Source organism: Saccopteryx bilineata, chromosome 1, assembly GCF_036850765.1.
Source record: "Saccopteryx bilineata isolate mSacBil1 chromosome 1, mSacBil1_pri_phased_curated, whole genome shotgun sequence".
NCBI lineage: Eukaryota > Metazoa > Chordata > Mammalia > Chiroptera > Emballonuridae > Saccopteryx > Saccopteryx bilineata.
Window position 1 is genome coordinate 399,105,116 of NC_089490.1, and position 24,414 is coordinate 399,129,529.

General features: G+C 58.4%; 1 protein-coding gene across 3 annotated transcripts; it reads left to right on the top strand.

Moving 5' to 3' along the window:
• Positions 1–6,572: 6,572 nt before the first annotated feature.
• Positions 6,573–24,073, top strand: PLCB3 (phospholipase C beta 3). Of its 3 annotated transcripts, none has more exons than XM_066251882.1 (32): positions 6,573–6,822; positions 9,625–9,702; positions 9,976–10,044; positions 10,131–10,271; positions 10,493–10,572; positions 10,653–10,706; positions 10,797–10,872; positions 10,977–11,077; positions 11,598–11,764; positions 11,855–12,001; positions 12,954–13,194; positions 13,382–13,466; positions 13,544–13,730; positions 14,479–14,681; positions 15,724–15,820; positions 15,901–15,985; positions 16,287–16,411; positions 16,731–16,885; positions 16,965–17,126; positions 17,840–17,939; positions 18,020–18,124; positions 18,290–18,381; positions 19,791–19,947; positions 20,036–20,071; positions 20,196–20,388; positions 20,819–20,960; positions 21,052–21,128; positions 21,253–21,345; positions 21,437–21,494; positions 21,787–21,873; positions 21,971–22,190; positions 23,218–24,073. In XM_066251882.1, the coding sequence occupies exons 1-31, from the start codon at positions 6,724–6,726 to the stop codon at positions 22,172–22,174; spliced, it is 3,696 nt and encodes a 1,231-aa protein (XP_066107979.1). In that variant the 5' UTR covers positions 6,573–6,723; the 3' UTR covers positions 22,175–22,190; positions 23,218–24,073. The 3 variants fall into 3 exon arrangements, with proteins under 3 accessions (XP_066107979.1, XP_066107980.1, XP_066107981.1); XM_066251883.1 differs by having other exon boundaries at positions 19,794–19,947; XM_066251884.1 differs by lacking the exon at positions 20,036–20,071.
• Positions 24,074–24,414: the final 341 nt, after the last annotated feature.

Here is a 24,414-nt window from a genome sequence, read left to right on the forward strand (position 1 = left end):
TCGTGTGGTCCGAGCTCAAGGGTCCGTCCTTACCCCGCAGTCAAGCCCGGGCTGGGAAGCATAGAATTTATTCGGGGGCGGGCCTTTGCAGGATACTGCCTTCCGCACCCCGCAACGTGTGTGCAAATGAAGAAACTCAGACAGAAAGAGCTGGGAAGTGGGGGGAGCCGGTACTCCTGACAATAAACATAACTGACCCATAATAAGTGTTCCTGGAGACGGTTCCAGCATGAGGGCTCCTCACTTGATCTCCCTCAGACCCGGCCCTGGGGTTTCTTCAGTCCCGCAGATTTCACAGGGGCCTGACCTGACCTCTTTTTTTTTTTTTTTTTTTTTTACAGAGACACAGAGAGAGTCAGAGAGAGGGATAGATAGGGACAGACAGACAGGAACGGAGAGAGATGAGAAGCATCAATCATTAGTTTTTCGTTGTGGCACCTTAGATGTTCATTGATAGCTTTCTCATATATGCCTTGACCGTGGGCCTTCAGCAGACCGAGTAACCCGTTGCTCAAGCCAGCGACCTTGGGTCCAAGCTAGTGAGCTTTGCTCCAACCAGATGAGCCTGCGCTCAAGCTGGTGACCTCGGGGTCTTGAACCTGGGTATTCGGCATCCCAATCCGACGCTGTATCCACTGCGCCACCGCCTGGTCAAGCCTGACCTGACCTCTTAAGCATACTGTTTTCCCCTCCTCTGCTTTGATTTTCTGTATCCTTATTTTTGTTTTCATACTTTTTAAAATTTTATTTATTGACTTTTAGAGAGAGAGGAGAAAGAAAGAAGGCCGGAGAAGCAGGAAGCATCAACTTACAGTAGTTGCTTCTTTTTTTTTTTTTTTACAGAGACAGAGAGAGAGTCAGAGGGATAGACAGGGACAGATAGACAGGAACGGAGAGAGATGAGAAGCATCAATCATTAGTTTTTCGTTGCGCGTTGCGACTTCTTAGTTGTTCATTGATTGTTTTCTCATATGTGCCTTGACCAGCAGACTGAGTAACCCCTTGCTGGAGCCAAGGACCCTGGGTCCAAGCTGGTGAGGTTTTACTCAAGCCAGATGAGCCCGCGCTCAAGCTGGCAACCTCAGGGTCTTGAACCTGGGTCCTTCCACATCCCAGTCCAATGCTCTATCCACTGCGCCACCGCCTGGTCAGGCAGTAGTTGCTTCTTATATGTTACTTAACTAGGCAAGCCCAGGGTTTGAACCAGTGACCTCAGTGTTCCAGGTCAACACTTTATCCATTGCAGCACCACAGGCCAGACTGTTTTAATTTTAATTTATTAATTTTAGAGAGAGTGGAAGGGAGGGAGAGAGAGAGAGAGAGAAACATCGATTTGTTATTTGTGGTTATTTATGCATTCATTGGTTTATTCCTGTATGGTTCCCAGATACAGGATGGAACCACAACCTTGGCCTATTCCCACAAGGTTCTAACCAGCTACCTGGCCAGGGAGATTTTCTGTATCATGAATCTATCTCATTCATTTGTTGAATGTCTCCCACTTCTTTTTTTTTTTAACAGAGACAGAGAGAGTCAGAGAGAGGGACAGGCAGGGACAGACAGGAACGGCGAGATGAGAAGCATCAATCATTAGTTTTTCGTTGTGCATTGCGACACCTTAGATGTTCATTGATTGCTTTCTCATATGTGCCTTGACCACGGGCCTTCAGCAGACCGAGTAACCCCTTGCTCAAGCCAGCGACCTTGGGTCCAAGCTGATGAGCTTTTGCTCAAACCCCAGATGAGCCCGCACTCAAGCTTGTGACCTTGGGGTCTCGAACATGGGTCCTCTGCATCCCTATCAGATGCTCTATCTACTGCGCCACCACCTGGTCAGGCGGTCTCCCACTTCTAAACTGTGAGTTCCATGGGCCCAGAGCTGCTGGACTCTTTTGTATTGCTGATGCTCCTGGTTGAGTGGGTGTGCTCAGCTACAAACCCACATGTATCTAGCAAATTACCTGATTCTTGGCCCTGGCCGGTTGGCTCAGCGGTAGAGCGTCGGCCTGGTGTGCGGGGGACCCGGGTTCGATTTCCAGCCAGGGCACATAGGAGAGGCGCCCATTTGCTTCTCCACCCCCACCCCCTCCTTCCTCTCTGTCTCTCTCTTCCCCTCCTGCAGCCAAGGCTCCATTGGAGCAAAGATGGCCCGGGCACTGGGGCTGGCTCCTTGGCCTCTGCCCCAGGCGCTGGAGTGGCTCTGGTCGCGGCAGAGCGACCCCTGGGAAGGGCAGAGCATCGCCCCCTGGTGGGCGTGCCGGGTGGATCCCGGTCGGGCGCATGCGGGAGTCTGTCTGACTGTCTCTCCCCGTTTCCAGCTTCAGAAAAAAAAAAGAAAGAAAAAAAAATTACCTGATTCTTGCTGAAGCTGTCAGAATCAATGTCAGACTTCTGGTAGGTGCTCCATAACTATTGGTTGAACAAATGACTAAATAAAAAAATTGAATGGCTTCCTTTGTGCCTCCATTTCCTCATGATGCTGTGGTGAAGATCAAATAGGAAAATGCATGGAAGGTTCAATGACTGCACCACAGAGGTTCAAGAGCTACACATAGAGATGCAGCTCAGCTTGTGAACCCAGGCCCCTGACACAAAGTTTTCCCTAACCCCCTACCTCCTCCTAGATAACAACCAACAAGGTTGTGCCGCTCCTCTGGGATGCTCTCACAGATGGCAGGCTCACTCTCTGCAGTTTCCAGCAGAATTTCAGGGCCTGAGGGGTACTAAATGTTGCTGTCCCCAGCCCTCACAGACACCCTCCCTCCAGGTGCCCGAGAAGCTCTCTGCAGCAGGAGGATTTCAGAGAGAGGTTGGGACTGGTTCAGTGTCACACAGATGATGCTGTGGCCAAGCTCAAATCCAGGACCTCAGGCTTCTTGTAGTGAGGAGAAGAGACGAGAGGGCAAAGGCTGGGAATGAGGGGAGATGTAGAGGGGGGGTCGAGATGGGCTTCTCTCTCGGGCCAGGCTCACTGAAATAAGCTTAGGACAGGTAGAGGGAGCTGATGCTTCCTCCCTCCCCAGCCTTTCTTTTTTTTTTTTTTTTAATTTAATTTATTCATTTTTAGAGGGGACAGAGAGAGGGAGAGAGAGGAGAGAGAGACAGAGAGAGAGAAAAGGGGGGAGGAGCTGGAAGCATCAACTCCCATATGTGCCTTGACCAGGCAAGCCCAGGGTTTCGAACCGGCAACCTCAGCATTTCCAGGTCAAAGCTTTATCCACTGCACCACCACAGGTCAGGCCTTTAAATTTATTTTTATTTATTTATTTATTCATTTTAGAGAGGAGAGAGAGTGAGAGAGGGAGAGAAAGGAGGGAGGAGCAGGAAGCATCAACTCCCATAGGTGCCTTGACCAGGCAAGCCCAGGGTTTTGAACTGGCAACCTCAGCATTCCAGGTCGACACTTTATCCACTGCGCCACCACAGGTCAGGCAATGATATCTTTTTTATTTTTTTATTTTATTTATTCATTTTAGAGAAGGGGGAGGAGCAGGAAGCATCAACTCCCATATGTGCCTTGACCAGGCAAGCCAGGGTTTTGAACCAGCAACCTCAGTGTTTCCAGGTTGACGCTTTATCCACTGGGCCACCACAGTTCAGGCCCCAGCCTTTCTTTTGGCCTTAGCCTCCCTTTAGCCACCCTGAGGGACCAGGAAAGGGCTGACCCTTGCTCTTACAGATTAGGCAGGACCCACCCTTTCCACCAGGAACCCATCCCTGGCCTGGCCTACAGGACTCCACTTCTGAGCCTGGACTGCTGGAAGGAGCAATATATCAAAGTCCCAACACATCCATCTCACCCCTCAGAGTCAGTCTGCTCTTTCTGAACGGGAGCATTGATTAGGGCCCTGGAGGTCCTTGTGGTTAAGAGGGGGGATATAACATAGCTTGCTGTGGGAGTGGGGCCAGGTCTGCCTTCCAGATGCTGTGACCCCGAGGGCTGACCTTCCTGTCCCTCCTCCCTTTAGTGCTAGTGTGAAGGCCTGCTGTCAGGTCCAGGTTTCATGGGGGTACTCCCTGGAGGTTCTCTGGTCAGGACAGAGAGGAGCTGGGATACTCTTCCTGTCTCTCCCTCTCTCCACCTCCTATGACACCCCCAGGGCACTCCCAGATTCCAGGAGCCGACTCCCCTGTCCATCCAGTCCCTTTCCGTGGCCACCCACCCCGAGGAGAATCAGTGCAGATGGCCATGCTGGCCTGCAGCCTTCTCGAGGCTGGGCTGCCTTGCACAGATCCTCAGAGTACAAGAGCTGTGTTCACATCCTGGCTCTGCCCAGTGGGTGCTAGGCCATGGGCAAGTCACTTACCAACCCTGAGCCTCTTAAAGGGGGCTGTTTCTGCTGACCTCCAGTGGTTGGAGGCTGAGAGCTCAGTGCTCTTTGCCCACATCCCACCCCTTGACTTCCTGCCTATACCTTCTGAGACCAGAGCATGCCCCATAGCTGCTCCTCATCCTTTCAGCCTCAAAATATGGCCTCCCAGCCCCACCCTTTCTGGGGTCCCAGCTCCCTTCCGCCAGAGTGCTCCATCAGAGTGCAGCCAACATTACTTTCAGTGCCTCCTCTGAGCAGAAGCCCTGGGGAGGGTCCCATGGGCAGTGACCACTCCCTTAATCGAGGGTAGAGGCAGGAAAGGCAGCCTTCCTTCCACCATTACTGCTTGCCGAGAAACCCTATTAACATTACCAAGGCTGGAAGAAAGTGTCCAAGGAGGAAGAAGTCCTTTAATGGGGGCAGCCTTGGCTTCAGGACACACTGAGTGGGGGGAGAATTTCAGGCCCAGGAACAAGTCCCCCATCCTATTTTTGAAGGAGCTGCTGCCCAGTGCTTCTATGAAGCATGCCTGTCCAAGGCCTAGGGCCCACAGCTCAGACTCCTTGGCTGAGGCCCTGGCTCTAGGCCCTGCTAGCCGGGGCACTGGCTGGCAGGTGCCCTGCTCCAGAGCTGATCCATGCCCTTTCCTCCTTCCTCCCTGATGCCTCCATAGCCTGCTAGCCACTCTTTAGATGTCTAGCTACCTGTAGCCAAGGGTCATAGGGTACCCATTTGCTTATTTCATCCTCCAGCAACTGCCAGCTTCTGGAAAAGGTGACTGAGGCACAGAGAGACTAGGTTCTAGGAGAGCAGAGGCCAATCTTCACCCTCTGTGCATGACTATGTGCCCAATAGACGTGGTGGTCACTGGGTCTCTGAGGGGTACAGCTCTGCTACTTTGTTGAGAAATGAGGATGACAAGTCCTGTTCTCCATTCTTTTTTCCTCAAGGGCAAGGAGTGGAGGGAGTACACGTTGGCCTTCAAGTCATAGGACTAAAAACCTCCTACAGAGCTGTGTGACCTTGGGCAAGTTCCTTCCCTTCTCTGGGCCTCAAGTAGAGAATAATCACACTCCACACCACAGAGCCTTGGCCAAAGTGAAGGAGATTCCTTAGGTTAGAGTTGGTGTCCAATGCAGTGGGAATTTTCAGGAGAGCCAGTTTTAGGCAGGGCTCCCCTTGTGGGGGGGGGTCTGAGAGCCTGGGGCAAAGAGGCCTGCAGGGCACACTCCTCCTTGACGAACCCCTCCCCCCCAGAACCAGCTTTGTCTCTTTCTGGGTTTCTAGGTGACTTGGCTGGCCCCTCTGGATGAGTTCTACTTTAAACTTGCTGCTGCTACTGCCTCCGTATTGGGGGGGCTCCCACAGGGGCCCCCAGGCAGGAGCCCCCCCAGCCAAGCCCTGCGGGAGGGGCTGTAGCCCCCATCCATCCCAGTGCCCATGTACCTTCCCCCTCCCATCCCAGGAACGCAGATTTCAGGACACCTGCTGTGGACCTGGCATTGCAGAGCCCCTCCGCAGTTCTCCTGTCCCTGGACACCTCGGAGGCTTCTGACCCCTCTGGGCAAATAACCAGCTGTCCCCTCGCAGCTTTTAGTCTGCAGCCCGGTAGGGACAGGCTCCAGGTTGGGTCATGGTGGTCTGCAACCCAAGGGCTGTTCAGAGGCTCTCAGAAAAGCTGAGATGCTTGGGTCCTCAAAAGAGGTCTCCCTGGGCTAGGGACGGAGGAGGGGAGCCTGCCCGCGGGAGGCCCATTAGCTAAGTGCTCCCAGGGAGGGGGCACTGCACTGCTGCAGAAGGGGGTGAGGCGAAGTGAGGGCAGAGAAGAGGGGTGGGAGTGGCTTTTTCTGTACTCAGCTAAGTGCTTCAGGAGGGGGGTGGAGGGCAGGGCTCTGCGCCCCCCCCCCGCTCCCCCCCCCCCACGCGCAAGTCATGCCTTCCAATGGTACCACCCCTCCCCACCCTTCGGAAACCTTAGCAGGCTGACCCCGGCTAGTCTTGAGCAGCTCCTGTACACCCAGTCCCTCCAGCTGCACCCACAATGGCCCCCCTGGTTCCTATTCTCACCCCGGGCTCGTCCAGCTGAGCACCCCCAGTGAAATGCTCAGGGTCAAATATGCCCCCGTCCCAATCCCCGCTCTGGCTGCAGTCGCCACCCCAGCCGCCAGGGGGAGCCGACGCGGGGCGGGCCCGACGCGGTGGGAGGGGGGCGGTGCCGCCGTGGCCCCGCCCCCGCCCCGCCCCGCCCGGGCCCCACAGAGTCTCTGGTCTGCCCTGGACAGACTTGCGGACAGGCGGGCGCTGACGCCGCGGGGCCGGAGCGGGCCGCGCGCGAGCGCGCGGAGGGAACACCGGCGCCGTCGGTCCCCGACGGGGCTCCGTGGGTCCCCGGCCCGCCCCTGGCCCGGCCATGGCGGGCGCCAGGCCCGGTGTCCACGCGCTGCAGCTGGAGCCGCCCACCGTGGTGGAGACCCTGAGGCGCGGGAGTAAGTTCATCAAATGGGACGAGGTAAGTGTGGGGGGCCCCCCTTTTCCGCCCAGATCCCGGGACTCCCTCACTCAAGCCCGACCAGACGCCGAGGACCCCCATCTCTGTCTGGCCTGGCCACGGCAACCCCCCTCCATCCCAGACTGGCTGTGCTCCGGAAACTTGAGTACCCAATCGTCCCTGTAATGAAGACTTTGTCCCCCAACCCCCAACCCGTCCTTCAGCTGCGGAAAATTTGGCTTTCCACTCCTTAGCCCGGAGACTTCGAACCCCAATAAATCCCGGACCCTGCTTTCACTCGCCCTCCCAACCCCTCCTTGCCGATCTGATTCCGGTTCCTGCAACCCTGGTCTGGTCCCCAGACCCTTGCTTGGTACTGGATGGACTCTTTGGTTCGAGGACCCTGGCCCCCAGTCTGGCCCAGGTGCACCTCCATTCTGGGTGGGTGCCGCCGGAACCTTGCTCTTCCCAGTGCCCTCGTCTGAACATTCTTCTCCATTCATCACTTTTTCACCCTGTTTTGGTTGGCACCTCTTTGCCTTTGGATTCCAGCCCAACTCGCAGCTCAGGTGGTACTACCAAGGCCCCCTTTAATGGAGACTTTGCTCCCCAACTTCCTCCACCCCAGGGGAACTTTGCGCTTCACTCCTTAGCACCGGGACTTTGAACCCCAATAAATCTGGGCCCACTTTTTACCCGCTTTGCCTCGGCCGTCACCTGTGGCTCCCAATCCTAGTCATGCGCCTCAGCCTGGTTTCACACCGCCCCCTCCTCTGCCCCCTGGGCCCCTCCTTCCCCAGGGGCGCCACCCGGCCTGCCTGCGCTTCCTCGCTGCTCTAACCCAGTCAGGCCAGAGGCCTGGAAGTCTCTAGGCTCCTTTCCGGCTGGGTGGGGCGGGTAGGCGTGGGGGCTGGGGGGAGGGGCTGGGGGCGTGGCCTGAGGGAGCAGGTGTGCCTTAGACGGTGCCTGGAAGCCCAGGGACGTGGGGAGACCCCTTCCCACAGAAGGCCTGAAGGGAAAAGTTTCTCTTTTTCCTCCCAGTGTGATAAACCCAAATAAGGAAGTGGGAAGAGGGAGAGGGCCCTGCGGGTGGGGTGGGGGATGTTGACAAGGACTTGGGGCCAGAGAACAGGGGACCTGGGCTGCCTTTGAAGGCCAGACCCCTGAGAAGGGGCAGGGAGAGGCTCTGGGGGCATTACTGCAGAACTCCTTCCTTCTCACACTATGGGGGTGTCCTGAGTTCCAGGGCAGCAGCGTTGGGAATCCCAAAGAAGGGCTGAGGGTGTCAGCGCGGCGAGGTGAGGAGGCTCCAGTTTCTCTTCCAGGGCCCCTTGTCCCCTCTGCCCCCAGATCAACTTCCTGTCCTTTGTAAGCAAAGCCTGGGATGGGCGGGGCTGGTGCCGTGCCATCCTCCAAAAGAGGAAACTGAGTCTGGAGAGTGGAGACTAATCCCAGGCCCCACATTGAGGTTGCAGCTGAGGCCGGAGCTGGGAGCCTGGCAGGGGTCCTGGTTCCCTGCTTCCCCGGCCGGCTGCAGGACTCTGGAGCCATAGTGCCTCCATGCAAATCCTGGCTCTTCTTCTCGAGCTTTCAGAAGCTAGGTAGCCTCTCCATGCCTCGGTCTGCTCATTTGTGAAATGGGAAGAATAACAGTGCATTCCGTGTCAGCTTGTTACAGGACTGAGATCCTAGATGTTCAGTTCTTAGAACTGGACCTGGCACACAGTAGGGACAATGTGAGGGGAGCTGTTGTATTGATGATCTGATTGCCAGACAGCGATCAATAGCTTGGGGGTGTCACCAAGTTGAGGTGGGGTCTTTTACTGGGGCAAGAGAGTTCTAGCGGTGGCCACTTGGCCACCTGGACCCTGCTCAAGTCTAAGTCCCTCTTGAGCCGCCCCCCCTCCTGACTGCTGTCCTCAGTTGCCTGGGGTGGCCCTTGGAGTGTGCCAGGGACCAGGCTCTTTTCAGAAAACGGGGCCAGCACACCCTTCCCGACCCTCCGCAGGGCTGTTTGAGGGAGGGTAGATTTCACTCTGGTTCTCAGGGCAGGGTGAGTCCCCTGCTGGAGGGACTTGGTCTGCGTTCTGTAAGATTGGGGGGGGGGGACTGCGGCATGCAGAGTAGGGCTAATGGATTTTAAGGCAGATGTAAGGGGTGGGTGGTTGTCATGGGGCCCGTAGGGCCATAGAAGGGCTGTGGGGGTCAGACTTTTGAACCCTCTACTTTTATCCTATAAATACTCCCAATGGGATTGTGGGGGACTCCAGACTTCAGGGAGCTCTTGGATCTGGAGAACCAAGCCTGGGGTTGGGGTCTAGGGAGGCCTCTCCAGTCAGGTTGGTCAGACTTCTCTTTTTTTTTTCTTTCTTTTTTCCATTTATTTATTGATTTTAGCTAGAGAGGAAGGGAGAGAGAGACAGTAGCATCGGTCTGCTCCTGCGCCCTGACTGGGGACCAGACTGGCGGCCTCAGCGCTTCCGGACGACGCTCTGGCCAAGCGAGCTGCCCGGCCAGGGTGTAGGTCAGATTGCATGAGTAGAAAAGGAAAGGGTATCTTAGCAAAGGGACACCGACACAGAAACTGGAAGTGGGGAGAGGATAGTTAGTGGTCCACGTGACAGACTTTTAAGGGAGAGAAAGGTGACTCTGGGAGAGGTGCTGTCACACCCAGGACCTTGGCTTTGTTCTGAAGACTGTGGAGAGCCACACAGGACCTTTGGGCTGGATGATGCTTCATCTTTGCTCACTGTCAGAAACACAGGGGTTCCCTGAGGACCTAACCCTCACCCCCTGGCCCCTGCTGCCCCATTCCATCCCCAGGAGGCCTCCAGTCGGAACCTGGTGACCCTGAGAGTGGACCCCAATGGCTTCTTCCTGTACTGGACGGGACCTAACATGGTGAGGCCGGGCCCTGGTGCAGCTCACTCAGCTCTGGGGCCTCTTCCCCGAACCTCCAGACCACCACCGTCAACCCCAACCCCAGCCCATGGTGATAGGGCCCAGCTGCTGGCTGACCTCCCCATGGCTTCCTGGACAGGAAGGGCTAAGGGAAGGGTCTGAGGCATGGGTGACAACAGGGGTGACTACTCTTTGGCCTGTGTGGGGAGCTTGGGGGCTTTGGGAATCTCGTCCTGTAGCCAACTACACCACCCTGGCATCGGGTTTCCCCAGGAGGTGGACACACTGGACATCAGTTCCATCAGGGACACGCGGACAGGCCGTTACGCACGCCTGCCCAGGGTGAGTGACGGAGCACAGGACTAAGCAGGGGGGTGAGGTACGGGTGGGTGAGGATGCCGCTCCTCACCCTGACTTTCACCTCTCAGGACCCCAAGATGCGTGAGGTGCTGGGTTTTGGGGGCCCAGATGCCCGGCTAGAGGAGAAGCTGATGACGGTGGTGGCAGGGCCAGACCCAGTGAACACAACATTCTTGAACTTCATGGCTGTGCAGGACGACACAGCCAAGGTGGGCTGGGGCTGAGGGTCATCCAGGGGAGCCGACGCCTTACTTGCTGAGTCAGCCATTACTTAGCCAGAGCCTGTTCTCTGCCCCTAATTCTAATCATCCTCTGACAAAGAGTATTTAAGCACTTACTGTGTGCCGCACCCAGTTCTGGGCATGGGCTGTGGCTGAGCCAGCCCCTCTAGCCCTCACGCACCCTCTTCCCCTGCGTCCTGGCCCCTCAGGTCTGGACTGAGGAGCTGTTCAAGCTGGCTATGAATATCTTGGCTCAGAACGCCTCCAGGAACACCTTCCTGCGCAAAGCGTGAGCACCAGGCTTGCCTGGGCGGGCACTGGGGGTGTAAGTGGCCGTTCTCAGGGCATGACCTTCTGCTGTCTCGCCAGATACACAAAGCTGAAGCTGCAGGTGAACCAGGATGGACGGATCCCGGTCAAGAAGTGGGTTCCCCTTCCCCTCAAAACTTCTCTCCTTCCCTGATCTTGTTGACCTTTGCCCCCCCCTAACCTTGACCCCTCCCACCTGTTCAGCATCCTGAAGATGTTCTCAGCAGACAAGAAGCGGGTGGAGACTGCGCTGGAGTCCTGTGGCCTCAATTTCAACCGGGTGAGGGGGTTGGGGGCAAGGGCCAGGGTGAGTGTCATGGTGGACACCTGCTCTTTTGGGGCAGGCTGCCCCTGGGTTCTCACCCCACACTCCTCGGCCCCTAGAGTGAGTTCATCCGGCCTGATGAGTTTTCCTTGGAAATCTTTGAGCGGTTCCTGAACAAGTTGTGTCTGCGGCCAGACATTGACAAGATCCTGCTGGAGATGTGAGCAGGGTTGGGCCCCCTTGCCAGCCCCCAGTACTCTGCACCAGCCCTTGCTCGAGGTTTCTTCCAGCCTAGCAGTGGGGGTGGAGGTGTCAGGGGTCCCGGTGCATAATGCTGTGGCTGAGCTCAGAGCCACTTTGCGCGCAGCTCTGTTGTGGATAGTTCTCTGCTGACACTTTGCCTGGGTCACCTTCATCGATTCATGGTGGGATGAGAACCAAGTAGTTCAGGCTGTTGGGAACTTGCCTAAGCTCACAGGGAGTGAGGGCTGGAGCTTAGACTGAGTCCAGCATCTAGAGGCAGGGCGTGGCCGGCCAAGCACTTGGTGGCTTCCACAGCCCTTGCTAATATTGCCAGTGCCAGTGCCAAGTAGAAGAAAGAAGATGGGGAAACTGAGGCTCAGAGAGGTACTGACTTGCCCAGTTCCTGGTCAGTGGGTACCAACGCCCTCTGCCAGGTTGAGGGCTTGGAGCAGGGGCTGGTGAGGCTTCAGGCTGACTCCGCTTCCCACCTCCTCCAGAGGTGCCAAGGGCAAGCCGTACCTGACACTGGAGCAGCTCATGGACTTTATCAACCAGAAGCAACGGGACCCAAGACTCAATGAAGTGTTGTACCCACCCCTGGGTCCCTCCCAGACCCGGCTGCTCATTGAGAAGTATGAGCCCAACCAGCAGTTCCTAGAGCGAGGTGAGCTGAGAGGGACCGAGGGAGGGCATGGACTGGGGGAAGGGGTCAGCCGCCCCTGCTCCTGACCTGCTGACCTCACCCGGCCCCCAGACCAGATGTCCATGGAGGGTTTCAGCCGCTACCTGGGAGGTGAGGAGAACGGCATCCTGCCCCTCGAGGCCCTGGATCTCAGTGCGGACATGACCCAGCCGCTGAGTGCCTACTTCATCAACTCCTCCCACAACACCTATCTCACAGGTGAGCCAGCCGGGAGGGGGGAGTGGCATCTGTGACCTCTGCCTATTGGGCCTCACACTGCCTCCCTCCCTTTGGGGTGGCCAGTGCTAGGTATGGAGGCAGGGAACAGACGGCCTGCCCCGGGGACTAGGGCTTCTCTCCATGGGTATGTCTCATGAATGGTCTGGAAGGCTTCCTGGAGGAGGGGCTGAGGCCTTTATCAGCTGGTTTGGGGCAGAAACAGCCTGTGCAAAGGCCCAGAGTAGAAGACTGCTTGGTGCTTTTAAGAGGCAGGAAGGAGGCTGGTAGGAGGAGGCAGGGAAGTGGGATGGGGTGGGGGCTGGGGCCTTGATAGGTGAGGGGGGGCTGGAGAGGGAGACGGGGCTCGACCCAACGGGAGGAATTGGATTCATTCCAAGTGGTCAAGAAAAGCTTTCTGGAGGGTGTTGAGCAGGAGGAGGTGATGTGACCTGGTACATTTAGAAGGGTGACGCCAGGTGCTGTGCAGGGATTGGATGGGAGGAAGGGAGGGGCCTGTTGTCCTCTGGCAGGGGCAGAGGGGGTGATAGAGGCTGTTCTGGGGCGGCACCGGTGGAGGGAGGAAGGGAAAGGAAGGGGCCGTGGCGGTGTTGGGTGTGACTCCCTGGGTTAGGCTGGTGGGATGGGAGGTGGAGGGTAGGTAGGTGAGGAAGAGTGGCCCCTGGTGAAGGAACCAGCGCCTCAGCCAGCACTGGTGGACGCTGGCTCTGAACAGCTTGGGCCCTGGGCCCTGGGCCCGGCCCTGGGGGGATGGTGCCGGCTCCACAGTGAATTGAGGAGTGGTTGGGGGTGGCCAGACACGATGCACCGAGGCCGGACCTGGCTGCCACGGGGCAGTCTGTGTCCCTGGCCGGGCCTGGTTCAGCACAGGCCGGGGAGGAGGGGGAGGAGCCTGGCCGGCCCGTCGGCTGTGGTGACAGAGCCTCGCCCCCAGCGGGGCAGCTGGCTGGCACCTCCTCGGTGGAGATGTATCGCCAGGCGCTGCTGTGGGGCTGCCGCTGCGTAGAGCTTGACGTGTGGAAAGGGCGGCCGCCCGAGGAGGAGCCCTTTATTACCCACGGCTTCACCATGACCACGGAGGTGCCACTGAAGGACGTGCTCGAGGCCATCGCCGAGACTGCCTTCAAGACCTCACCCTACCCCGTCATCCTCTCCTTTGAGAACCACGTCGACTCGTGAGTAGGACCCTGGTCAGAGACAGCTGTCCCAGCAGCCTCTGGTATGAAGGCTTCTAACCCGGGGACCCCTGATCAACCCGGAGACAGCCTCTCACTGTGGCCCGTTGGACTGCTCCTGGAACCCCTGACCCTGGGACCTCTCACCGACCATGCAGATCTCTGATCTCTGACCTCGGCCCCACAGGGCAAAGCAGCAGGCCAAGATGGCTGAATACTGCCGCTCCATCTTCGGGGACGCGCTGCTCATTGACCCACTGGACAAGTACCCGGTATGGGGGCTCGGAGACGTGGCAGGCTGCGGGGAATGAGGGCGCCCCGCAGGCCCTGACCTGTCCGTGCCCACCAGCTGGCCCCAGGCATCCCCTTGCCCAGCCCCCAGGACCTGATGGGACGCATCCTGGTGAAGAACAAGAAGCGACACCGGCCCAGCACAGGCGTCCCCAGCAGCTCTGTGCGCAAGCGGCCGCTGGAACAGAGCAACTCGGCCCTCAGTGAAAGCTCTGCCGCCACGGAGCCCTCCTCACCCCAGCTCGGTATGTCCGGCCCGCCCGGTCGGCCCGGCCTTCGACCCCAATCCTGACCCTAACCCCCCCTCCCCCGCTGCTCCCGACCTGACTTAACTCCTCCCTGAGCAGCTCACCACCTCCTGGCTGATACCGGCCTCCAGCCCCGGCTGTAGCACTCACCTCCCTCAGCTGCACCTCGTTTGATTTGGCTCCATCCTACTCCTGACCCCTCAACCTCACACCCCCACCTCACAGAGCCCTCCCCCCAGCCGGGTTGTGACTGCATTCTGACTACTGCCTCAGTAACCACATCCTCATGCTTTGAGTGTGACCCTCGGACTTCTGACCCCTGTCCTGTGACCCCTACTGAGTCTGCCCACCCAACCTGTTAAAGTTCAGCCAACCTTTGACCTCGTACTTTATTGAAGTCCTCCTTACCTCTGACCCGACGGCTCCCCTCACTAAGCCCCTTCATTGGGTGTGTCTCTGACTGACCCCTGACTGGCAAGGCCATTGTACCCGAGTTCCTGGTTCCTCACACTTCTGTGCCACTCTACCTACCTCCCTGATGGCTGTCACTCCGGACCCTGACCTTTGACCCTCCCTGCCTTACCACTACTTTCCACTTATGACCTCTGCCCTCTCCCCCAGCCACAGTGCCCCGAGAGTCCTCTTGACTTCCCCACGGAGTCACCTCCCCACACATTGGCATGACCCCTCCCGGCTGCAGTGTGTGTGTGCCCTGACTCCTGGGGTGTGGCCCGGTCCTGCGCAGGGTCCCCCAGCTCGGACAGCTGCCCAGGGCTGAGCAATGGGGAGGAGATGGGCCTGGAGAAACCCAGCCTGGAGCCGCGGAAGTCTCTGGGTGACGAGGGGCCACAGCGAGGCCCCGACCTCGGGCCTGCCGACCGTGAGGACGAGGAGGAGGATGAGGACGAGGAGGAACAGACGGACCCTAAGAAGCCCACCACAGATGAGGTCAGACCTGCTGGTGGGAAGTGGAAGAACGATTGCCAACACCGACTCTGCCGGGCCGGCCCTGGGGCTGGCTTCGGCCGTGGTCAGACAGTGCCCGCTCTCCCGGAGTTCCGGGCGGGGGAGGAGGACCATATGGAGAGGGGCGGGCCTCAGGGGAACAGACTCAGAAGCAAATGTGAGATTGTTCTCGCGGTGTGGGCTGGGGAGGGGTGCGCCGGGCAGAGCAGGGTGGGGAAGGAGGGGAAGGAGGGGAGTCTGCTGGGCAGGCAGACCTGAGGAAGAGGGGACACCTGTGCAGGGCCGGAGTGTTCAGGAGGGGGCCCTGTCCACAAGGGTAGTGTAGAGTTCTCAGGAGTGGGGTGACAGTAAAGTCAAATCAGGAGTTCGGATTTGGGAGGGACCCAGAGTGGGGCAGGGCGGACGGGCTGAGTGCAACAGCACAGGGGGTGAAGTTAGGTTTTAGAGAGATGAGAGAGGAAGGGAAAGAGAGAGGGAGCATTTGTTTGCTGTTCCACTTAGTTGTGCATTCACTGATCGCTTTCCACATGAGCCCGAACTCGGGACTGAACCTACAACCTTGGCGTTTTGGGTCGATGCTCTAACCGACTGAGCTAACCCACCAAGGCTTGTTTTTTTTTTCCTTTTGAGTTTGAGTCTTGTGAGCCCCCAAGAGGAGATGGCAAGGTGGTAGTTGGCAATAATGGCCAGGGATGGAAAACCGGGGGCCTGCCTGCATGTGGGTAACTGAACCCCTGGAGTTGGGTGAGAAGTTCCGGCTCTCAGCACCAGGAAGGCAGGAGGCAGACTGGGAGCATGGGGTCCAGGGCATGTTGGCCAGGCCCCAGGGAGACTCAGGCCAGATGAGACCGGGACTGATAGGGGCCATGGAGGGGTGGGGACCCTTGCTGAGGGTGCTGAGGAGGTGACGGCCAGGAATGGAAGAGGCGGTCAGAGCCTCCCTCACGGTGTGGAGCAGGTGAGGGAACTTCCAGCTGATGGCCTGGGGACGTGACGCTGCTGACCCTGCTTTTGGGGGCCACAGGGCACCGCTAGCAGTGAGGTCAATGCTACTGAGGAGATGTCGACACTCGTCAACTACATTGAGCCGGTCAAGTTCAAGTCCTTCGAGGCCGCTCGCAGTGAGTGGGGTGGGAGCCGGTGGGAGGGGGGCCCAGCGTGGCCCCGCCAGGCCTGACCCCTGCTGTTGCCTGCTCCCCAGAGAGGAACAAGTGGTTCGAAATGTCATCCTTCGTGGAGACCAAGGCCATGGAACAGCTGACCAAGAGCCCCATGGAGTTTGTGGAGTATCCTTTGGTGGCGCTGAGGCCGCTGGGCCGGGCTGGGGACACTCCGGGGCTGGCTCAGATATGCTGGCCCCACGCTGCTGCCCGCGCGGAGTTCTGACACTCCAGCACTTCCATCTGGGTCCTGGGTAGGCCTAGGAAACTGCACAGGGGCGAGGCCAAGAAGTGGGGGGCTGACGGGTCACCTGGAGCCCCGGTCAGGAGGTGGGTTTCCGGGAGCTGAGGCGGGACCCGCAGCTCTAGGCTGGAGGCAGGAGGGGGGCGAGCGCACCGCCACGTGGCCCCTGACTGCCGACCTCAGATACAACAAGCAGCAGCTGAGCCGTATCTACCCCAAGGGCACCCGCGTGGACTCGTCCAACTACATGCCGCAGCTCTTCTGGAACGTGGGCTGCCAGCTGGTGGCCCTGAACTTCCAGACCCTGGGTGAGCACTGACCTCCAGCCCTTCACTCCTGGCCTCGCCTACTTCTGCCCTATGACCCTGCTAAGGTCTATTTGTCTGACTGGACCTCTGACTTGAGCTAATCCCAGGTTCCCAAACCGAACCAAGACCTTGGCTAACCCCAACTCCTGACCTTGGCGGACGCTTGACCCTTCCCCAGTCTGATCTCTCCTGATCGTGGACCCCTGATGCTATTTGTGCTGACCCTACTATTCACGAGTCCCCCTCTGCATCCACTGTCCTTCCTGACTCTTGATCTCATTGGACCTGCTGACCCTACACCTCCCCACGTCGCTCCCAGATGTGGCGATGCAGCTCAACGCGGGCGTGTTCGAGTACAATGGGCGTAGTGGCTACCTGCTGAAGCCTGAGTTCATGAGGCGACCGGACAAATCCTTCGACCCCTTCACCGAGGTCATCGTGGATGGCATTGTGGCCAATGCCTTGCGGGTCAAGGTGGAGCCAGGGGGCACTGGGGCCGGGTGTCCCGGGCTTGGGGCCCTCAGCAGCCGCCTCACCCTCCTGGCTCTCCCAGGTGATCTCCGGGCAGTTCCTGTCCGACAGGAAGGTCAGCATCTACGTGGAGGTGGATATGTTCGGTCTCCCCGTGGACACCCGGCGCAAGTACCGCACCCGGACCTCGCAGGGGAACTCCTTCAACCCCGTGTGGGATGAGGAGCTCTTTGACTTCCCCAAGGTGAGCCTGGCGCCCTCCCAGACCCCCCGGGCTCTCCTGAGTGGGAACCAGGAACCAGGCACACTGGTGGCAGTTGTCAAGGTTGGAAGGTGGGGGTACTGAGGAACCTCAGAGCTGGGCCTGTCACCTCCAGGCCCCACCCCAGGGTGGGTGACCCGTGTTGCAGGGTCAGACTCAGGCGCCCTGCCTTCTGCAGGGTGAGAGAAGAGGACAGGAAGGTGAGACAGCAGGAGGTCCCATGGCCCCCAAGAGAAGTGGGCACAGCCCGCCCCACCTCCCAGGCAGGAAGGACTTGCCTGAGATCACAGTCACAAGCTCACACCAGCTCCTCCCCGACTCCCAAGTGGACTGGAATTCTGTGACCATTTGGGGTGGGTTATGGCCTCAGTCCCAGACTAATGACTCACTCTACAGTTTCTAAACTGGTGGTCACCAGACTTGACCTGACCCACTGTAGTGGTGCCCGGAGGGGCAGGTCAGCCTGTTCTCCTTGCTCAGGGCTCTGATGGCTGCCGACCATCTGTTTACCCGTTCTGTCGTGGTATGGGCCCACCACTGGCTTACTGACAATGGTGAATGATGGTTAGTCATTGGGTCAGCTTCTCCAAGGGTTCCTTCTGAATGTGGGCCTCCGTGGTTATGGTCGGCTGTGGCTCAGTGACCACACTGACCATGGGTCAGCTCTGTGGCTTAGTACCTGTCTGGACCCTCAGGTGGTCCTGCCCACACTGGCTTCACTGCGCATCGCAGCCTTTGAGGAGGGCGGCAAGTTTGTGGGGCACCGGATCCTGCCCGTCTCTGCCATCCGCTCAGGTCAGGAGTCTGGGCAGCTCAGGGGCAGTGTGTGTGGAGACCTGGCAGGACCCACTTACTTTACCCTCCCGCCCTCCCAGGGTACCATTACATCTGCCTAAGAAACGAGGCCAACCAGCCACTGTGCCTGCCAGCCTTGCTCATCTACACTGAGGCCTCTGACTACATCCCTGACGACCACCAGGGTGAGCTGGGGCAGTCCAGGCGGTGCCCCCTGGGTCTAGGATTGGCTAAGTTAAGTGGCCCCAGTTGAGGGTGGGTTCTGCGGTCCCTCCATGAGATAAGAGCTGGTGGGACGGTGTGGCTCTGGGGTTCCGACTCTGAGATCCTTACCCTCTGCCCCTAACCAGACTATGCAGAGGCCTTGATCAACCCCATTAAGCACGTCAGCCTGATGGACCAGAGGGCCAAGCAGCTGGCCGCCCTCATTGGGGAAAGGGAGGTGAGCAGGGCAAGTTGGGGGCAGGTGGCAGGGAATAGGGCTCAGATTCACCTGGGCCCGGGCTGAGGCCCACCGGGGTTGGGGGTGAAGATTGACCTTGGCTGGCCCTGGGGGAGAAGCACCTGCAGCCTTCCCTGCTCTCCTCAGTCTGTACTGGCCCCACCCACTGGGCCTACAGCAGCTGGTGGTCTGGCTTCCCTCCCCCTAGAGCAGCGGTTCTCAACCTGTGGGTCGCGACCCCGGTGGGGGTTGAACGGCCAAAACACAGGGGTCGCCTAAAGCCATTGGAAAATACATATTTATTATACAATACACTTTTAAATAAAATATGTATTTCCGATGGCTTTAGGCGACCTCTGTGTTTTGGTCATTGGACCCCTGCTGCCCTAGAGGAAGGGGAATTGTTCACTGCCCTACAGCAAATGCCTGTGTGTTCTACCTGTCTCCTTCCCTCTGCCTGGAAGGCCTGTTCCCCTTTCTGGGTTCTCCTCTCACCCCAGCCAGAAAATAAAGCCAAGTGAATGCTGAGTGCCAACTCTCTGCCCAGCCAGGTGTGCGCTCTTTTCACCAGTTCGGCTCATATCATCCTCCCACCACCCAAGCTTGCCATCCCCAGGGTGGAGATGGAGACAATGAGGCTCCAAGCGAAAAAGGCCTGATCCGGGCCTTTAACCCTTGGCCTTGGGTTATTGTCCACATTTTAAGGAGGTAGAAAGCACCCCTTTTGCATGTGAGAGGCCTTCAGGACAGACCTGGGCTAGAATTCCTCCAGCTGCGTGCAGGATCAAAGCCGGGGTGCAGGGTTCTGCTGCTTCCAGGGCAGTTAGAAGGCACAGAAGCTTTAAAAACAGGTTCTGTGAGCCCTGAGATATCAGTGGCTTCTATGGGGAGGGGTCAGTAGCACAGGCTCGTCTGCACATCCAAACCCAGTCCCGTGGGGCTGGGGAAGGCAGGGGAGAGGAGGCTACTTGCAGCTGTTAGCCAGGGAGTCTGGTGCCCACTCTGCGGTCACTTCCCTCATTGATTTAATCAGGAGCTAAGCAACTAGGAAGATAAGGAGCTGTGGGCAAGGGTGGAGGAGGACTCAGAGACAGGAGACTTGGGGCTGGGCCAAGGCTTTCTAGAGCGGTCTGGAAGTCCCTGAGCACATGCAGTGGGGCCCAGTCTCCTAAGAATAACAGTTCACATTTCTTCCCCACACCCCATGAAGAACGGGTTTAGCCGTGCTTGTTTCATACTTCTCGTTTTCATGTAGTTGTCATAACAGCCCCACGTTACAGATAGGAGTCCAGGGCCAGATGGACAGAGGGAGGCAGACCAGGCGCATTGGGTAGCCCCAGGAGGTTGTGAAGGACAGACAGGCCTGAGAGAGTAGCGTTGCTGGGAAGAACATCCTGCTTTCTCCCCAGCAGGCTCAGGCTGGCCCGGAGAACTGCCAGGAGATCCAGTCTCAGCAGCTGGGGCCCCAGATGACGCCAAACCCCACACCCAGCCCACTGGACACCTCCCCCCGCCGGCACCAGGGCCCGGTCCCCTCCCCCGCCAGCCCTTCCCTCAGCAGCCCAGGTAAGGGACAGCCTGGGCCCGTGGTGGCTTGAGGGGAACAGCCCTGCTATCCTTCCCAGGTCTTCACAGTCCTGCCTCTACTCCCCAGGTCAGCGAGATGATCTTATTGCTAGTATCCTGTCAGGTAGGGGTTTGGCGTTATAGGGGTGGGGCTATCCAAAGAGGCGGGGCCTGTTCCGGAGGGTAGGTGGTGCTCCTGCAGGGTGGGCCTGCCCCAGGCCAGCCTGCCTGTGCTCTGCTGCCCACAGAGGTGGTTGTGGCCCCGCTGGACGAGCTCCGAGGCCACAAGGCTCTGGTGAAGCTCCAAAGTCGGCAAGAGCGAGACCTGCGGGAGCTGCACAAGAAGCATCAACGGAAAGCAATTGCTCTCACGCGCCGATTGCTAGACAGCCTGGCCCAGGCCCGGGCTGAGAGCAGGTGCCGGCACCGGCCGGGTGTCCCGTGAGTGCCCAGCCTGACTGTGTGCAGTGTGCTGTCTGCGTTGATGTGACTGGGGCGAGCTGTGCATGCGGGTTTCTCCTGCATTAGGGGGGGGCATGGAGGATGGCCTTGGTGCTCCTTGGCCCCCAAGAAGGAGGGTTTGGCGCAAGGAAGAGAGAGGAGGTTTTCCTCGCTCAGTCCAACCCTCTTCCCACCTGGGGCAATACCTCATGCTCACCCATGAGGAGCATGTGTTTTGAGAGAGAGACTGTTACCCAGACAGGTTCCCATCATTTGGGTTAAGTGAACTGGCCTCCTCATTGGCATAATAAGCCCCGCCCCCAGCCTGGGGTCCATCAGTGCTGGCTGGGATATGCCCTGCCACCCTTTGCCCTCCCAGCCCAAGTTCACGTGATGACCTGGGTGTCACCCAGAGGGGTTCCTCACACAGAGGCAGGGAGGATGAGAAGGAGGAGGAGGAGGAGGTGAAGCAGTATCAAGAGTTCCAGAAGAGACAGGTGCAGAGTCTGCTGGAGCTGCGGGAGGCCCAGGCAGATGCCGAGGCCGAGCGGAAGCTGGAGCACCTGAGACAGGTGAGGTGGGTGTGTGACAGGGAGGGCGTGCCTGCTTTTTGGACAGACCTGTCATCAGCCCGTCTCACCTATTGGTTACCTGTGTCCACAGGCTCTGCAGCGGCTCAGGGAGATTGTCCTGGATGCTCACACAACTCAGGTCAAGAGGCTGAAGGAGATGAACGACAGGTGAAGGCAGGGATCTTGTGTGGGTGGGCTGGGGAACTCCCTGGTGCCGGGACGAGGGCAGGACCCCCAGTCCTGCCGCTGGCCTTGCCATTGGCCCTGCCTCTTCCCCCACTGGCTTGTCCAGGGAGAAGAAGGAACTGCAGAAGATCTTGGACAGGAAACGCCACAACAGTATCTCGGAGGCCAAGACAAGGGAGAAACATAAGAAGAAGGAGGTGTAAGGGCATTGGGGCCGGGACCCATTTGGGTGCTGGGCAGGCATGGCTGGGTGCCGAGCACTGAACCCGTCCTGCGTTGCTCCTGTGCAGGGAACTGACAGAGATTAACCGTCGTCATATCACTGAGTCGGTCAACTCCATCCGTCGGGTAAGGCTCAGGGGCCACTCTAGTCCACCCCTCTTCTTCAGTCATCAGAAAGCCATGTCCTTGGTGCTGGCCTGCTGTGACATTGCCCTAGAGCCTTTCCCTGCAGACGCCACCGCTCCCTCAAGCCCATACATCTCCAAAGCCAACTGTCCATGATAGTGCCCCATGGCTTTGGAGTCTGGGCCTAGAGCACTTCCCCTAAGGGTCATCTCAGAACCCTGGCCATCCAACCCTGGGAGCCTGGTCCCTCCCCTAGGGACCCTCCGCTGAGCCCTTGTCCCCCCACTGACAGCTGGAGGAAGCCCAGAAGCAGCGGCATGAGCGCCTTATGGCGGGGCAGCAGCAGGTCCTACAGCAGCTGGTGGAAGAGGAGCCCAAGGTGAGGCCGTGGGTGCGGTGGGTCCACGGGCGGCAGGCGCTGCTGAGTGGCCCGTGCTGTGAGCCTCCTCCTCCTCGTCCTCCTCCTCCTCCCACAGCTGCTGGCCCAGCTGGCCCAGGAGTGTCAGGAGCAGCGGGCGAGGCTGCCCCAGGAGATCCGCCGGAGCCTGCTGGGCGAGACACCGGAGGGGCTGGGGGACGGACATCTGGTGGCCTGTGCCAGCAATGGTCACGCACCTGGGAGCAGTGGGCACCTGTCTGGCGCTGACTCGGAGAGTCAAGAGGAGAATACAAAGCTCTGAACTGGCTGAGCAAGAGGTGGCCACAGGGCCAGGGTGGGCACTGGGCGCTGGGCCGGAAGCTAAGACACTAATGCGCTTTTTTTTTTTTTTAACTTTTTATCTTTAGAAATTTTATTTTTTTAAACTGAGGCAAACACCCCACACTAACTTCCTTCCTTAACCCTCCTGGGGCCCCATTAGTCCCCAGCCCCTCCTTCCTGCCCTCATTCCTGGGGAAGGTGCTGGATCACTCTGGGCCATAAGAGATTGGGTGGGGCCCTTGCCCCCTGTGACGCCCACACTCCAGAGTGAGAGCCATCTCCCTCACTGTCCCAGGGCACACCATGTGGAGACTTAGAGCTCTGGGAAGTAGGGGTCACATTCTTTCTCTATTCTCTGGGGACTGTTTTTTACATAAATAAAAGTGGATTTCAGGGACCCTGTGTACAGCGTGCTTTGGGGTGAGGTAGTGCTAGAGAGGACCCTGGGTCCTAGGCCCTCTCTGCCACTTCTTTTGTGGCCTATTTCCTCATCTATGAAATGGGCTATGGGCACCGTGAGGTTGAGGTCAGGCCCCAGTGAAGGGTTGCTGAGTTTGAACCTTGAGACCACCTTGCCTGTGGCCTCAGATCTTCCCAATAACCTGACATCCGTGGCCCTTTGGCCTTCCCCAGGCTTTTCTGCCTCTGTGCCCTCTGCTCCTGGGTCTTACTTTTCTCCCTTCCGGACTCTTGTCCTCTCTTCACAGAGGCTCAGGTCTTTGCTTCAGGAAGCCTTCCCTGCCCCCTCTTCCTTTTGCCTGATATGACCCGAGGGCCCAGCATCAGCAGCTAAGGCTGCTCTGGGCTCCATGCAGGCAGTTGACTGTCAGGAGATGGACGAGGGGTGGAGCTGGGCAGCTCTGGACCTGTCCAACATCAGAGGAGCCAGCTCTCAGAGATAGGTGGGAAGTGGGTGGGCCTGGCAGTGACCCTTGGGAGAAGGGAAACTGGCAGTCAAGACATGGGCTGGGAGACCCAGCACCCCCTCATCCCTGTGAGGGAGATGTTATACCTGTTTTACAGATAAGGAAACTGAGGCCCAGACAGAAGTCACGTGTGCCAGGCCAACTCAAGATGTCCTGACCTGGAGGCAGGGCAGGTCTGAACCCCCTATGGCAGATGGTCTACAGCCAGCCTGGAGGACCTGCTCCATGCCCCCCTTCCTGCCTCGGGACGGCGTGGAGTGGCAGAGACCCTGCAGTGAGGGTGCGGCTGGGCTCTGCTGCATGGTCAGGCTGGCATTCCGTCAAGGCCTCTCCCAGCTTCCTGGCAGAGCTTCCTGGGCTGGCTGCCTCCCTCCTACAGAGGAAGGCAGACTCTTATCTGGGTTTATCTCCTGCCAATTGAGTGTTTTCTTTCTTTGTTTTTGCTGCAGCCTCAGGCAAACAGATTGGGTGGGGAGGCCAGGGAAACAGGACTTCCAGTGGGGCTGTCCCAGGGCAGGGGACCCCTACTCTGGGCCCTGTTCCCTCAGGGTCAATACCCTTGCCCAGGCCTTCCCTGCTTCTGCGGTCAGTCCTTGTCCTATCCCCAAATCTGCCCACTGCATTGTGTGTCCAGGCTCCTCAGCAGCCAACTCCTATCTTGGCTCGCTTCCACTTATGGAAACACTACACATCAGTCCCATGGTCCTCAAAGACCAGGCTAAACTTCAAACTCCTGGGTATGACATTTGAGCCCCTCAGAAGCTTGGCCTCTGCTCCCCCCCCAGTCCTTCCATGAGTCCGTTCTTTCCTTTTCCCAGGATGACAGCCCCCTCCCTCATCTCTCCCTTTAAGTCCCAGCTTTAATTCACCGGCTGTGTCTTAATTCATTTCTGTATACCCAACACAAATCACTGGCTGATCTATAGGGGGCGCCAATAAACCTTTCTGGAATTGAGCTCGGAGCTCTGCTCCCAGGTCCTGGTGAAGCTTCTCTAGTTCCCTACTTATCACTCTATTCACAGCCTTTGGCCGAGCCTTCCGCCGCCCCCTCCTCGGTCCTGCGCATCCTGCCAATTCCCTTAGCAGCGCTGGCCCCAGGCCGGCCACACAGTAGCTGTTCTAAAGGACTGACCCAAATAGGAACAAATGACCCTCCCTGAGGGACGGCGGCACGGTTTGCTGAGTGCGGAATTCCGGCGGCCGGTCGGCCTGCGGTACCCAATAACCAGATTAGAGATAGGGCTGTTCCTAGGGCCCAATTGCACTCCGCTCCCCGGGAGTCAAGAAGCCCTGG